This window comes from Aulostomus chinensis, chromosome 2, assembly GCF_037954235.1.
Source record: "Aulostomus chinensis isolate RoL2024-O1b breed Wild chromosome 2, RoL_Achi_v1.0, whole genome shotgun sequence".
Lineage (NCBI taxonomy): Eukaryota > Metazoa > Chordata > Actinopteri > Syngnathiformes > Aulostomidae > Aulostomus > Aulostomus chinensis.
This window is the reverse complement of record NC_141321.1, coordinates 35,063,325-35,079,760: the sequence shown is the minus strand read 5'-3', so window position 1 is coordinate 35,079,760 and position 16,436 is coordinate 35,063,325. Positions and strand designations below refer to the sequence as shown.

Here is a 16,436-nt window from a genome sequence, read left to right as displayed (position 1 = left end):
TCCCCATTTGCATGTTGGGGTTTGATTTCTGAGGAAGTTCAGCTCGCTGCATCATCTGTGTTTGCGCTGATTAAACTCAGCTGGTCAAGAATTCAAAGAGCAAGAAACTTCAGCTGTTGGAAACAAATCAACAGTTTTTCTTTCTTTGGAGGTCAAACTGCAACTGACAGAAGCTGAAATGATCATCAGTGAGGAAGAAAAACAAGCATGACAATAGCCAGTAAAGTTACTGGTGGATCTGATGTAGAACTGAACCAGTCTGGTGTTTACTGGTGGATCTGATGTAGAACTGAACCAGTCTGGTGTTTACTGGTGGATCTGATGTAGAACTGAACCAGTCTGGTGTTTACTGGTGGATCTGATGTAGAACTGAACCAGTCTGGTGTTTACTGGTGGATCTGATGTAGAACTGAACCAGTCTGGTGTTTACTGGTGGATCTGATGTAGAACTGAACCAGTCTGGTGTTTACTGGTGGATCTGATGTAGAACTGAACCAGTCTGGTGTTTACTGGTGGATCTGATGTAGAACTGAACCAGTCTAGTGTTTACTGGTGGATCTGATGTAGAACTGAACCAGTCTGGTGTTTACTGGTGGATCTGATGTAGAACTGAACCAGTCTGGTGTTTACTGGTGGATCTGATGTAGAACTGAACCAGTCTAGTGTTTACTGGTGGATCTGATGTAGAACTGAACCAGTCTGGTGTTTACTGGTGGATCTGATGTAGAACTGAACCAGTCTGGTGTTTACTGGTGGATCTGATGTAGAACTGAACCAGTCTGGTGTTTACTGGTGGATCTGATGTAGAACTGAACCAGTCTGGTGTTTACTGGTGGATCTGATGTAGAACTGAACCAGTCTGGTGTTTACTGGTGGATCTGATGTAGAACTGAACCAGTCTGGTGTTTACTGGTGGATCTGATGTAGAACTGAACCAGTCTGGTGTTTACTGGTGGATCTGATGTAGAACTGAACCTCCACCATCCACCAGTCTGGTGTTTACTGGTGGATCTGATGTAGAACTGAACCAGTCTGGTGTTTACTGGTGGATCTGATGTAGAACTGAACCAGTCTGGTGTTTACTGGTGGATCTGATGTAGAACTGAACCAGTCTAGTGTTTACTGGTGGATCTGATGTAGAACTGAACCAGTCTGGTGTTTACTGGTGGATCTGATGTAGAACTGAACCAGTCTGGTGTTTACTGGTGGATCTGATGTAGAACTGAACCAGTCTAGTGTTTACTGGTGGATCTGATGTAGAACTGAACCAGTCTGGTGTTTACTGGTGGATCTGATGTAGAACTGAACCAGTCTGGTGTTTACTGGTGGATCTGATGTAGAACTGAACCAGTCTGGTGTTTACTGGTGGATCTGATGTAGAACTGAACCAGTCTGGTGTTTACTGGTGGATCTGATGTAGAACTGAACCAGTCTGGTGTTTACTGGTGGATCTGATGTAGAACTGAACCAGTCTGGTGTTTACTGGTGGATCTGATGTAGAACTGAACCAGTCTGGTGTTTACTGGTGGATCTGATGTAGAACTGAACCAGTCTGGTGTTTACTGGTGGATCTGATGTAGAACTGAACCTCCACCATCCACCAGTCTGGTGTTTACTGGTGGATCTGATGTAGAACTGAACCTCCACCATCCACCAGTCTGGTGTTTACTGGTGGATCTGATGTAGAACTGAACCTCCACCATCCACCAGTCTGGTGTTTACTGGTGGATCTGATGTAGAACTGAACCTGCTGGTATCTCTAACTTAAAAGAGAGATGGAAAAGCAAATAGCGAGAGACTGTTTAGAAAAGGGCGAGGTTGGCTTAAAACAGTGTTTGGTCTCAACTGCTGAGAACTATATCCCGTTCTCTGGTCTGTCAGGACCTGCGTCTGTACTGGGCTTCCTCCGGGCTCACCTTCGAAAGGCTGAACCCTGTAAACAGCTGAAGATGCTCGTGATTGGTCCGCCGAGGCAGGGGAAGACCGCCCTGCTGGAGGCTCTGCAGACGGGCAGGGCGTCCCCCCTCACACCAACAGACTGCAGCATCTCGACGTCCACGTGGGAGCTGGACAAACCCAATGGAGGCAAGAATAATGTACGTGAACACACACCAACGTACATATGGTCCATATTTTAGGACACACAACAAGTTTCCAGGACAGAGCATTTCCTGTGGCGTCTGAGGTGTTGGACCCTGTCGGTGATTCAGGATCTTGAATGACAGCTTTTCAAAAGACACCTGACCCGTCACTTTCAGTCGTTTCTTGAGAGGTGACTCCGCTTGTCTCCTGGAACATGCAGAGGAACTCAGTGGTGTTCAACGTGTGGGACATCGGCGGTCAGGCCAGCATGTCCACAGTCAACCAGTGTTTCTTCACCGATAAGGCCCTCTACGTGGTGACCTGGAACCTGGCCCTGGGGGAGGAGGCTGTGGCTGGCCTGCAGACGTGGCTGCTTAACATCGAGGTGATGTTGAGAGAGAGGAAGACTGTGTGTGTGTGTGTGTGTGTGTGTGTGTGTGTGTGTGTGTGTGTGTGTGTTGGTACAACATGCAGTATATACTGTAAAATGATTAGACATCATCATTACTATGCATTTTGGTTTTCAGGCACGAGCCCCCAACTCTGCTGTGGTCGTCGTGGGGACACATCTGGATCTCATTGACACGAAGTTCCGGACCGAGCGGCTGGCTACTCTGAGAGCGTACATCCTGGCTCTGTGCCGATCGCCGTCAGGCGCCCGAGCAACTGGTTACCCTGACATCACCTGGAAGCATCTTCAGTCAGTGACCTTTGATATTGAAAGCTTTCTACGTGGATTAATTTTGGAAAGATATACAAATAAGTGTGTGTGTGTGTGTATCAGTGAATTGTCCTGTAAGAACCTGGAGGGTTTGGACGGGCTGAAGAAGCTTATCTACCAAGTGGCTCTCTCTATGAAAGACAGTGGCGCCAGCTCCACCTGTGGCAGTAAACTGTTGGGAAGACTGGTGAGTGGTGTGTGTGTGTGTGTGTGTACTAATGTGATGATATGAACTGTCAGTCAATCTGTTATTTACCTTCACCTTTACATGAGAGCAGACAGGTAGGAACCATCACCCGGCGTTTGCACTCATCGGCTGTTTTAATCCGTGGGCGGGGCACGGAGGCTCTTGTTGCCTGGTATGAGATGTCAATCAAAGGCCTGCCCCCATTTCTTATGACCAGAGACGGTCCAGAATCTTGTTTCTCCGCTGCACTTTAAGCAGTGTTGAATGTAAGTCTTTACAAAAGTAGTAGGTTGCAGTAACAAAGTAATTTAGACGGTAACGGAGTGTTATAAATGTTTCCAATGACTTAATTTATTATTAAAGTTTCAGAACTTTGCAGACTTTTAAAAGTCTTGGCACAATAAACCCATCGTGATATCGATGTCTTGTTTGTTTTAATTCCTTTTTCTACACCAGTTTTCCGCTCAGTTCATTGTTGACATTGTCATACTGTATCATGTGACTGCATCGACCAATCAGAGCTGTCACAGGAAGCAGCCTCTGGTGTCAGGAGTCCTGGGTACTCGGGTTTGGTTGCTAATTCCTGTTTTCACAACCAGAAACATTATTTGATCCCTAAAGTGTTTCAACATGTAACATACATGAGTTACAAATCTGCAGACTGAGCGACACGTTTCACACATGGCCTCATCAGGTTCATGCCTTCGACCAGCGAGGCGTCTCTCCTTCTGCCTGATGGGAAGTTTTTTATGTTATGAAGATGAATTAAAGAGGATTGTTTCAGTCCTCTTGTGTGACATATATTCATAGATTTTGAACCCAAGACTTCCTCCCATCTTTTGCACCAAGAACCAAGGCTGGCAGATACAGCATCTGAAAATAGATGTCAACACACCCAAAAAGGAGAGCAGTAGAAGATTCGTGTACGTCAAAGTGAAGGTTGGAGTCATAATGGCTGGCTGACGTTGAGGTGGTGGAGTCAGTTGTGTTGGGAGGAATTTCCCTTCTCTCTTTGTTACCTCATAAATTTTAAAGTACTTTCTCCCAGCCACGCCTACGGTCAATTTAGAGTCTGGATTAACCTGGTCCCTCTTGATGTCTTTGGACTGTGGAGGAAGCTGGAGTACCAGAGAGAACCCAGCAGGAACAGGGAGAACATGGAGACTCACCCAGAAAGACCCCGTGCTGCAGCCGGGGCTCCACCCACAACCTTCTTGCTGGGGGCCACAGGGAGGACCACTGCTCCACCCACCACCTTCTTGATGGGGGGCCACAGGGAGGACCACTGCTCCACCCACAACCTTCTTGCTGGGGGCCACAGGGAGGACCACTGCTCCACCCACAACCTTCTTGCTGGGGGCCACAGGGAGGACCACTGCTCCACCCTCAACCTTCTTGATGGGGGCCACAGTGAGGAACACTGCTCCACCCACAACCTTCTTGCTGGGGGCCACAGGGAGGACCACTGCTCCACCCACAACCTTCTTGCTGGGGGCCACAGGGAGGACCACTGCTCCACCCACAACCTTCTTGCTGGGGGCCACAGGGAGGAACACTGCTCCACCCACAACCTTCTTGCTGGGGGCCACAGGGAGGACCACTGCTCCACCCACAACCTTCTTGCTGGGGGCCACAGGGAGGACCACTGCTCCACCCACAACCTTCTTGCTGGGGGCCACCGTGAGGACCACTGCTCCACCCACAACCTTCTTGCTGGGGGCCACAGGGAGGACCACTGCTCCACCCACAACCTTCTTGCTGGGGGCCACCGTGAGGACCACTGCTCCACCCTCAACCTTCTTGATGGGGGCCACAGTGAGGAACACTGCTCCACCCACAACCTTCTTGCTGGGGGCCACAGGGAGGACCACTGCTCCACCCACAACCTTCTTGCTGGGGGCCACAGTGAGGACCACTGCTCCACCCACAACCTTCTTGCTGGGGGCCACAGGGAGGACCACTGCTCCACCCACAACCTTCTTGCTGGGGGCCACAGTGAGGACCACTGCTCCACCCACAACCTTCTTGCTGGGGGCCACAGGGAGGACCACTGCTCCACCCACAACCTTCTTGATGGGGGCCACAGTGAGGAACACTGCTCCACCCACAACCTTCTTGCTGGGGGCCACAGGGAGGACCACTGCTCCCCTGTGCTGCCCTGTTCAACAGTCATAAATATCAATCTTGTAGAAATCAAGTCAATGACGCTGTGAGTGCTTCCAGTTTTAACACTTAGTCAAACCCTGCAGTCATTTTGGTGACAGCAACACAAAAGTCAGTATCAGTGTATATAATCAGTAACTAATGACTCTACCCAGAAAGTAATGTTGCCAGTAACTCACTACTTCCAAATGAAAAGAACTAGTAAAACCTAAAACATTACATTTTGGCAGTCGCTTGCACAACAGTGCCTCTAAGAGACGAGCAGCAGGTCCCAGGTCTGTTCACCCTGACGGGAAACGTGACTGCGCCATCGCCTCGCCGTCAGCAGCATCATCAGCCGTGTAGTAGAGCTCAGACAGCTGGATCACAGCTGGATCCTCCCTCTGCACAGACGACATAGCATAGCGATAGCAGCAGCTGGTCTATAGTTGTGAGAAAGATTCTCTGGGCAGCCAACGTCTCCGTAGAGAGGAAGGCGTGAACAGGCCCGTCAGACCCCAGCCAGCTGAGTTCCTGGCCCGTTCAGACACGATTCAAGTGAAGAGCCCCTCGGACCCCTGAGACCTGAACGCTCAGACCACATTCAGGGGTGTTCTGGACCACATGAGGCCTCATTCTTGATGTTCAGATTTGAATGTGTCATTGAGGGCTCAGCCTCCAGGCAGTGTTTGCTTATACACAACAGCAGTTGTGTTGTCAGATCGTGACGTCTGAAAATGTATGAGCGCATCGGAACGTGTGAGTGGATTTAGTTTGACTGGAACTTGCTGAGGAATGGACCCTCATTTTAAAGGGAACCTCTCATTGCCTCATTTGGCCGACTTAGACGAGTTCCTCGTGACTTTCTGTCCACACAGCCACCAAGAGTGATTGGAAGTTACTCCTCCTTTTCTGTCAGAACCGGCATGGCTGACAGCTGGACCACCAGCGAGAGACTCTTAAGAATCAGAGTACAACGGTGCATCTGCCATCGGACCTTTGGTGTCTGTAAAGAGCCTCCATTGGTAGATTTTGATGCTGCTGTTGGTGTTTGGTCAGAAAATGTTGAAATCTCTCTGCTACCAGATCCCCAGGAGCTACGTGACACTTCAGGAAGCTGTAATAGCTGAGAAACAGAGCCGTGAAGAGGAGGGGGAGGTCCAGTACCTGACCGAGGCCCAGTTAGACTGCATCATTGAACAGAACCCAGGAAGTGACATCAAAGACTATGAGGACCTGCAGACAGGTACTGTGCTTTTTTCATCAAACGCTTGAGTGTCAAATGGTTTACTAAATCACTAATTTAACTATTCAGACTACAAAGACTTGTTCAGGTGTGTACCAGGTGTGAACGTGGTCCTTGAGGAGAGCGGCATGTTAGCAGCTCTCTTCTCTTCATGTTGTATTTGTAGCCATCAACTTCCTGATTGAGACGGGGACCCTGTTACACTTCCCTGACACCAGCCATGGCCTGTGCACCCTCTACTTCCTGTGTCCTGTGTGGCTGTCAGAGTGCCTGGAGAGGATCGTCCATCTCAAGTCGTCCCGCTCGGTGGCCAGGAATGGAGTGATCCGAGCTGAAGACCTCAGGGTGAAACTAAGACAGAAAAATTCAAAACAGCACGTTGGAACCTATGAACTCCATTTTTGCTTTTCTTTGCTGATGATATTGTTGTGTGGCGCAGATGCTGCTGGTGGGAACGGGCTTCACCCAGCAGACCGAAGAGCAGTATTTCCAGTTCCTAGCCAAGTTTGAGATTGCGCTGCCTGTGGCCAACAACAGGTAAAGTCAGGTCAGGTTTATCAGTGTGGCACCAAACTCCAACCAAAGTTCTGTCCTGACTCTGTCCAAGTAGAGCAGGTCCAGCACCTCCCTCCTTCAATGAACCTCCACCCAACAATTCTCCATCAGCAGCACATCCTGCAACAGCAGCCACCAGAACCTTCCTTTACCAGCAGGAAGGTGGAGCAGATCCAGGATCGGTGGGGACGGAGAGAGAGAAGGAGAGCAGGACAGAGACAAAGACAGAGAATGGAGGAAGACAGAGAGACAGAAGGAAAGAGAGGGACAGAGAGAAAGAGGGAGAGAAAGGAGGAGAGACTGATGGACAGAGACAAAGACAGAGAATGGAGGAGGACAGAGAGACAGAAGGAAAGAGAGGGACAGAGATAAAGAGGGAGAGAAAGGAGGAGAGACTGATGGACAGAGACAAAGACAGAGAATGGAAGAAGACAGAGAGACAGAAGGTGAGAGGGACAGAGACAAAGAGGGAATGAAAGGAGGAGAGACTGATGGACAGACGGGGACGTGAGCAGGTGGAGCTACGGGTGGCAGCTGGAGCCTCTTCAGGTCTGGAGCCTCCTCCAGCAGCACCAGGATCTGGGATGAGGGGAGAAGAAGAGGAGTTAGTAACACGTCTGAGGACAGGAGGAGGAGAGAGAAGCCCAGTGCATCATGGGAGATCCCAGCAGTCTGAGCCTAGAGCAGCAGATCTAAGGGCCAGACCATGAATCAGATCAACAGATCCATGCAATGATCCACCTGTTTGAGACCCTGAGATACTTGAACTCCTTCACTGCTCGGTCCAATATTCACCTTCATGTATACTATAAACTCACATGTGGAATATTGGTTGACAGTCATATTAGTAACTTCTGGAACCAAATAACTCAAAGTCAAGGCTGGTGTGAAAGTCACCAGTTTAAGCGGCAGCATTTCTAATGTGTTGTCCTTTCCTGTGGCTGAAGCTATCTGCTGCCCCACCTCCTGCCCCCCAAGCCCGCCATGGACATCCACTGCTTCCGCCAGCAGACCAACAACATGCTGCAGCGCCTCTTCAAGATGAGCTTTGTCCCTGCTGGGTTTTGGGAGCGCTTCATTGCCAGGATGCTCATCAGCCTCACCGAGATGGACCTGCAGGTTTGGAAACAGCCAGCATTGTAGCGCCAGTTCTACTTTCCAACTCTTCAGCGTCATTTTAAAATGTGATTGTTGGTCTTGGTTCAGTCGTTTGAACCCAAAAGGAACCCTCGCAGCCAGTGCAGCAGGAACTCCGTGATCTACAGCTTTGGTGGAACCCAGCAGAGGAACCGCTGCAGCACCTTCAGAGTCCGACGCAGCCAGACCATCTACTGGAAGGAGGGGCTGCTGGTCACCTTTGATGGTGGCTACCTGAGGTCAGAGCCTGGAGGACGTGTGTGTTTGTAGTGAGGCTCATTTGTCGTGGGAGCTAAATGGTACAAACTCCTGATGTCTGTAACATCCCAGACCCTCATAGCACAGAGGAGAGAAGTGAAAACAACAGCTGCCGAAGAAGAGAGGATGGATTAAACCATCTGGTTTGGGTGAGGGGGTGAACAGATGAATGAATGAGACACTTGTCTGTCCCTACAGTGTGGAGTCATCCGACTTCAACTGGAAGAGGAAGAAGAGCGGCGGAATCAAGATCATCTGCCAGTCTGAGATGAGGGATTTCTCCGCCATGGCGTTCATCACCGACCACGTCAACTCTCTGATCGAGCAGTGGTTCCCGGGTCAGTGCTGCTCGCACACCACAAGCGCGGTACCATGCAGGGTGATTACATCAAGGTCAAAGTAAAGATGCGTAGGTCATGTGATTCCCACATTTGTGTGAAGAGATTAAAGTGTTTCAACGCCAGAAATTTGTGGGACGCCGTGTCAGACGAGCTCTGAGCAAAACTCCATTCAGGAGATGAGCTCTTAAAGTCTCCTGATTGTTGTCTTGTGGAAGGACTTTATTGTATTGAATAAAAACATCTCAGGAAGCAAGATGGTGATTTCAGCAATTTTAGGGTTAAACAAAGTAATCCAATCAGTAAAGGTGGAGGAAGTCTTGATGGCTGCTGTGGTAGTTTGACTCAGGTGTACCTAATAAATTGGTGAGGCGATCAGTTTCCTGCAGCAGACTAACGCGGGTGCTTTCATCACGTCAGCTCTGACAGCCAGCGAGAGTGACGGAAGTCTGGTCATAGAGCAGTACGCCCCCTGCCCCCTCTGCACCTCGCTGGGCCAGCAGAACCAGACTGAGGCCCCAGTCAGCGGGCCTGGCCAGGTGGGAGGGAGGGACGGATGCAGAGCAGGTGACAGAGAGGGAGGCGGGGTGTATTACTTCAACATGGAGGACTGTGTGCTGGCTGCAGTGGAGAAGGAACACATCACCTGTCCTCAGCACCCAGACCAACCGGTCCCCCTCCAGGAGCTGGTCCCAGAACTCTTCATGACGGACTTCCCCACACGGTAACCTCCCAGCAACTCACAGCCCATGCGGGTTTGGAGTTGTCATTCATCTTTAAATATGATGTTGAACTTTGACCCATATTAACATTGTAGCAGGTTCCTGCTGAGGAATCAACAGGTCCTGGTGCTACAGCAGTGACACAGAAACGAGCAGTGGCGCTCGTGCCTGACGGGCGTTCCTCACCTGCCTCCCAGGTGTGAAACCTCCTGCGGTCCACGGTCCAGAACAAACTGCCTGTATCACTCCAGTGGGAACCAGGACTAATCAGATCAAGTGTATACGGTGTAACTAGCACGTCAAAGTTGGTCCTAACCTTTTAGGGGTGAAAAGCCACTGAGTCTCTGAGGGAGAGTCATAAAATGAGGACCCAAGAAAATGTCCTCCCAGCGACGGCGCCTGGTGGCAGCAGTCTGATGGGTGGGAGGTCGCTCCTACAGGCGGCTCCATCTCTGTACAGTTGCTCAGAACCTTGGAAAAGTTTGGTGCTCTGGTTGCGTCACAGCAAAAAGGTCCTGGGTTTGAGTCCCAGCTGTCCTGTCTGTGTGCATGTTCTCCCTCGTCATCAAGCACATGTATGCTGGTTCAACATCTCTCTGTCTCTCTCTCTGTCTCTGTCTGTCTGTCTGTCTGTCCCTGTCTGTCTCTCTCTCTCTCTGTTTTTCTCTCTCTGTCTCTGACTCTGTCTCTCTCTCTGTCTCTGTCTCTCTCTCACTGTCTCTCTCTGTCTCTGTCTCTCTGTCTCTGTCTCTCTCTCACTCTTTCTCTCTCTGTCTCTCTCTCTGTCTCTGTCTCTCTCTCACTCTGTCTCTCTCTGTCTCTGTCTCTCTCTCTGTCTCTCTCTGTCTCTCTCTCTCTATCTGTCTCTGTCTGTCTGTCCCTGTCTGTCTCTCTCTCTCTCTCTCTGTTTCTCTCTCTCTGTCTCTGACTCTGTCTCTCTCTGTCTCTGTCTCTCTCTCACTCTGTCTGTCTCTCTCACTGTCTCTCTCTGTCTCTCTCTCTGTCTCTCTCTCTCTCTCTGTCTCTGTCTCTCTCTCTCTCTCTGTCTCTGTCTCTCTGACCATCTAAATATTTGTACAAATGTGTTGAACTGGAGACTTAGAAGAATGTAGATGAGGTTTGAGTAAACAGGAGCCTGGAACCGACGCCCCAGCTGCTGCGTTCACTCCATCATGTCAGGAGGTTTTATTAAGGAGGTGATGACAGACAAGAGAGCTGTCCTCCGTCACACAAACACAGACGTCTTTGCTTGTCTCCAAATAAATGGAGGTGCATTATCATGATTATACCACAGCCAGAGGACGTTCAACTATCTCTGTTGTCATCTAATGCTGAATGCTGTGTGTGTGTGTGTGTGTGTGTGTGTGTGTGTGTGTGTGTGTGTGTGTGTGTGTGTGTGTGTGTGTGTGTGTGTGTGTGTGTGTGTGTGTGTTAGGCTCTTTCTAGAGAAAAGCCAGCTGGAGTATTTGGAGGAGGAGGGTAACGTCCTGGGTCAGGGAGGCAGTGGGACCATCATTTACCGAGCTCGTTACCGCAACCAGCCGGTGGCTGTCAAACTCTTCCGCTTCAAGAAGTGTCAACAACAGACAATAAGCAGCGACACGGGTACACACACACACACACACAGACACACACACACAGATTTTATGATGACTTTGCTGAACCGTGTCTTTCCCAGTTGGTAGGGTTTTACTTGTGGTCCAGTAGAAGGTTGAGATCACGTACGTAGACACAAATGAAAAATGTTCTTAAAAATGATGGTCAAAGTTTCATGTAAGCTGCAACAACAAAGCCCCCTCTGACGTCCGGCGCCTCCTTTGCTCCTCCTCTCTCAGACACCATGATGAAACACCTGCAGTCTGCCGACGCCTGTCGCAGCTTCTCAGAGTTCCGCCAGGAGACCAGCATGCTTCACTCCCTGCAGCATCCCTGCATCGTGGCTCTGGTGGGCATCAGCATCCACCCACTCTGCTTCGCCCTGCAGCTCGCCCCCCTCGGCAGCCTCAACACTGTCCTGGAGGAGCGGCGCAAAGGCATGTACACACACACATCAGTGTCTTCCAGGGACCCGGGGTCCTTGAGGGATTTCATTTTTCTACTAATTAGCTGGTAATTTTGAGTAACTTTTTCCCAATTTCTTGTCAATTTTAGGTCATTCCTTGTTTATTTATTTCCACATGCTGTCCTCTCATTTGACAAAAACATCAGTTAATTTTATGAGAAAAACATGAAATTACTAGAGATTTGGGATAAAGATCTACAAATGTGCCTAAAATGGGACTGTTATTATCTGACATTTAACAGAAACTACTGAGTGTTGTAAAAGGAAAAATGAAAATGTGCTGAAAAAATAACTTGAAAAGCTGAAAAAGGTAGGTTTCTAATTGTTTTCTTACATTTATTATAGAAGAATCAGAAATCTGCTTGCTTGTTTGTTCTTCAAAGTAAAAGTGGGGGGGTTGAAGAGGCTGGAGACCCTCAGTGGAACATGAATCATGTGCTCTTCTGTCAAGGCTCCAGGTTCATGCCGCTCGGTCACATGTTGACCTTCAGAGTCGCCTATCAGATCGCAGCAGGCCTGGCGTACCTCCACAAGAAGAACATCATCTTCTGTGACCTCAAATCAGACAACATCCTGGTCTGGTCCCTGGAGGTATGTGTGTTGGCTTTCTCACACACACACACACACACACACACACACACACACACACAAAACCCTGATCATTTCCTGTTAAATGCTTCTTGCAGGTGAAGGATCCCGTCAATGTTAAACTGTCAGACTACGGAATTTCCCGGCAGTCTTTCCACGAGGGGGCGCTGGGGGTGGAAGGCACGCCAGGGTACCAGGCTCCTGAGATCCGACCCGGCATCGTGTATGATGAGAAGGTGATGCTCTCGTGATTCATGGTCCACGGCTGCAGCAGGCAGCTGTGGGAGGATGGTGGCTCATTACAAAGTGGGGTGAAAGTTACAGCTGTGAGAAACAGACATGGGTGACGACAGTTGAGAATAAGATTCCAGTGAAACAGTGAATGGAGTAGGGGGCGCTGTCTGGGCTGCAGCTTGTCGCTCGGGCCATACTTACCTGAGGCAGGGAGTCGAGGACTTGTTGATGCCGGTTCCACGTGATTTATTCTCTCTGCATCGGTGCCGTCATGAGCTGCATTCCAGACTGAAGCCGGGATCACAGCTTTATTCTGAGGGGGACATCTGCTCACCTGGAGGAGGAGAAGAAGAACCAGACAGAACGACTGAAGGGTTAACTGACTAGTAAATTAGCCGCCATGTCAGCACGGCGTGGGCACCAGTCCTCCCGTCTTCAGTGTCTTCCTGGATATTCACAGTTAGCGGGTCGATTGTTTTGACTGACGACTTCCTGCCTGCAGGATGTTGCCTCACTGTCTGATTAGAAGCATGTGTTTGCTTTCACAACGGAGGCGGAGGCGGAGTCACAGAGACACCAGAAACTGCTGTTGTCACTGAAATGTGACATCAGAGAAACAGTTTTCAACTGCAGAATTCACGTTTGTTCTGTTTTCATTACGAAACATCGTTAAAACACGAGAAACTGTACTTCTTGAACCCTGTGAACCCCACAACCTGCTGGTGGTTTTAAAGATGTGGTTTCTCTGGAAAAGAAGAAATAACAGGTAATAACAGAATGATCCCAGAGCCGCACCTCAGCTCCTCTGGACCATGAAGCCTGAGGGTATCTCAGGTGTGAGTCTCTTAATGAAGAGTTATTGTGGCCGTTGTGACCCTGAGGACTCAGAGGCCCCCCCCCCCCCCCCCACACACACACACACACACACACACACACAGGCTTTAAGGCTTACTGTTTCACTGGCCCCTTCCTCAGCAGAGCAACCTTTCAAAGATTGAAAGATATCTCTAAGCTCTGGCTGCTCTTCATCAGCTGCTTCCCTGCGAGCCCGCTGACCCTGGCCCGACTTAGAACCCTCGTCCTCGACGAGTTCGCCATCTCACTTTTAACGAGGTCTAACTGTTCTGATGAGACACAGATGAGAGGAGACGCTAGAGAGAGTGAAGAGGCACGAGAATGAAGGCAGGGTGTCTGGTCTAGTAAGAGGAAGCATGGTTGACGCTGAGTGACGAGTCGTGATGGAAGTGGCATCAGTTGGAGAAACGCCGCTGCTCAAGCCTGGTTTGGTTGAGTCAGGTTAACATGGTATTGTGTGCTTTACCAGTGCTTCAAAGCAGGAAAATCCTAATCTGGTGGTCCCTCCATGGCGCCATATCATCTCAGGAGAGACTTCAGGCTCCGCCCACCTTCATTCTTCATCGAGTTTTAAATAAAATTCAACGTTACCCACTTTGGCTTTGGGAACACGTCTGACTTGCTAATTTCATGTGTCCCAGAATAGAGCTGCTAATGAGCAAAGTTAGTTGGAGAGAACACACACACACACATAGCCACACACACACACACACACACACACACACACACACACAAACCCTGAGCCCAGAATTGTCACATCCTGATCTCAGCGTTGCTGCTGAGACGCCTTCACACGCCTCAGACCTCAAGGGTATCTGGAGTCACCACTAAGTGATGGCACCCCTGAACGAGCCGGTCGTTATTCTGGGAACGCTATCAGACTGGAATCCACTCGGGTATTTAGGGTTTTCAAGGATGAGATGAACGAGCTGCAGGAGATAAGCCGAGTGTTCCTGTGGAGGATCAGTCGACCTTCAGCTACTGAGCCCTTCGGGTTCTGTGGCCTTGCTGTGACCACGTGTCCCGTCCCCCTCAGGGCGACTGCTGCTCGCTCCTCAAACATGGACTTCCCTCATTAAGATCTGACCAGAGGTCTGACAAACCTCCTCAGATGTAACTGGTTGTTCTGTGCCCTCATTGCTGTCTGCAGGTGGACATGTTCTCCTACGGTATGGTGCTGTACGAGCTGTTGTCGGGGCGGAGGCCTGTGCTGGGACACCACCAGCTCCAGATCGCCAAGAAGCTCTCCAAGGGATCCGACCGGTACTAGGGAGCCTGGAGGAGGTCCAGTTCTACTGCCTGCACCGTCTGCTGACTGAGTGCTGGGACACCAAGCCTGAGAAGGTGAGTTGCTGACTGATGAGGTCACACCCACGCACGGCATTACTGAACTTATATGGAAAAGGTTCAACCTATCAGACTGTGTGTTCCTCTAACTGAGTTTGTAGGGTTCCACCATACTTGTGGGGTCCAAGCTGTTTAGGGGCCAAAATTCTGGGTCAAGACTTGGTCTAGGTTTAGAATTAAGTTCTGGTGAGGGTTGGGGTTAGCGGTTGGGCAACAAATGTGTAACGTATGTGTGTGTGTCACAGAGGCCACTGGCCATGCAGTGTGTGAGGCGGATGATGGAGCCCAGCTTCGCCTGCCTCAGATACATGTTGTCCTGTGGCAGGCACTCGCAGCTCTTCCTGTCGCCCCTGCAGGGACACAGCGCCGTCTTCTGGGACGAGACAAGAACCACAGTTTAGTCTACAGGTTAAAATGAAAAGACAGAAAGTCAGGACTCGGTGTCCTTCCTGCTCTCTGGCGTGGTGGGTCAGTCGGTAGCAAATGTATGTGTGCCACGAATGAAGAACTGAACCTGAGTTGCTTCTCTGGTTCCGGCTGACTTGATTAAACTTCCGTCGTTCATTCATCTGATGAATACACATCAACAGCATTTATACACCCAAGACTGTCTTTTCTCTCTCTGTAAATCAAGTCAAATTTTTTAAAGACTCATCCTGCACCAAGGTATGTGGACTAATTGCGCATCCAAGAAAAAAACTTCCTAGGTTGTTATGCCCCTCCCCCATTCGTTACAGCCTGACTTTTCGCCAGAGACGTGAAAGCAGCAGCTGTCAAGATGGATGAACAGTGATGAGCGTCACACAACCTGGCAGAGATGTGGAAAATGTGAGGCGGGTTAAATTATTGATCCACGTTTTAGAGCCGCTGGCGAGCCAGAGGTGGCTGGCACAAGGTCCAAGTGTTCTATCATGTGGGCGGCGCCATGCATGTGTACTGCTATTTGATAATGTAACGCCAATCAATCATAAAAGTAACAAACTTTATTTGTTTGGCACCTTTCATGTGAATATTGCTACTCTTAGAGCCTGAAAACCATGTTAAAATAGCTCTGAGTTCCTTTTAAAAGAGAACATTTAAATTAAAAGCAGAGCAGAAAACATTTCAAGAGTTATGAACACATTGCAAAGCATAAAATACACACAATTACAGAGAGCATTAAAAGAAGTGCAGCATAAGCTAAATTGAAAGCTAAAAAATCACTGGTCTTCTTCCTTCTGTTGCTGGAAACCTACGATCATCCTGCAGCAGACGAGGGCAGAGTTCTTAAGGGCATGTAACCAGCCAGGGAGTTAGCAGTGTAACCAGCCAGGGAGTTAGCAATGTAACCAGCCAGGGAGTTAGCAGTGTAACCAGCCAGGGAGTTAGCAGTGTAACCAGCCAGGGAGTTAGCAATGTAACCAGCCAGGGAGTTAGCAATGTACCAGCCAGGGAGTTAGCAATGTAACCAGCCAGGGAGTTAGCAATGTAACCAGCCAGGGAGTTAGCAATGTAACCAGCCAGGGAGTTAGCAATGTAACCAGCCAGGGAGTTAGCAGTGTAGCTCACTAGGGAGTTAGCAATGTAACCAGCTAGGGAGTTAGCAATGTGACCAGCCAGGGAGTTAGCAGTGTAGCTCACTAGGGAGTTAGCAATGTAACCAGCTAGGGAGTTAGCAATGTAACCAGCCAGGGAGTTAGGAATGTAACCAGCCAGGGAGTTAAAAATGTAACCAGCTAGGGAGTTACCAATGTAACCAGCTTGGGAGTTAGCAATGTAACCAGCTTGGGAGTTAGCAGTGTAACCAGCCAGGGAGTTAGCAGTGTAGCTCACTAGGGAGTTAGCAATGTAGCTCACTAGGGAGTTAGCAGTGTAACCAACTAGGAGTTGGCAATGTAACCAGCTTGGGAGTTAGCAGTGTAGTTAATTAGAGAGAACCTTTCCTTCCAGACTAATGAGGCTGTTTTCAGTTTGAAAATCAGG

General features: G+C 49.5%; 1 protein-coding gene across 1 annotated transcript in view; it reads left to right on the top strand.

The window, feature by feature from the left end:
* The window catches only part of lrrk1 (leucine-rich repeat kinase 1), a 51,992-nt gene that overhangs the window by 18,509 nt on the left and 17,047 nt on the right, over positions 1-16,436 (top strand). The window contains 18 exon segments of the mRNA XM_086191192.1: positions 1,882-2,096; positions 2,303-2,467; positions 2,610-2,782; positions 2,867-2,990; positions 6,219-6,378; positions 6,545-6,723; positions 6,818-6,915; positions 7,881-8,052; positions 8,140-8,309; positions 8,527-8,666; positions 9,087-9,390; positions 10,824-10,993; positions 11,224-11,421; positions 11,902-12,041; positions 12,137-12,274; positions 14,278-14,380; positions 14,383-14,471; positions 14,720-14,854. Of these exon segments, the coding sequence (XP_086047318.1) occupies positions 1,882-2,096; positions 2,303-2,467; positions 2,610-2,782; positions 2,867-2,990; positions 6,219-6,378; positions 6,545-6,723; positions 6,818-6,915; positions 7,881-8,052; positions 8,140-8,309; positions 8,527-8,666; positions 9,087-9,390; positions 10,824-10,993; positions 11,224-11,421; positions 11,902-12,041; positions 12,137-12,274; positions 14,278-14,380; positions 14,383-14,471; positions 14,720-14,854 (2,873 nt within the window).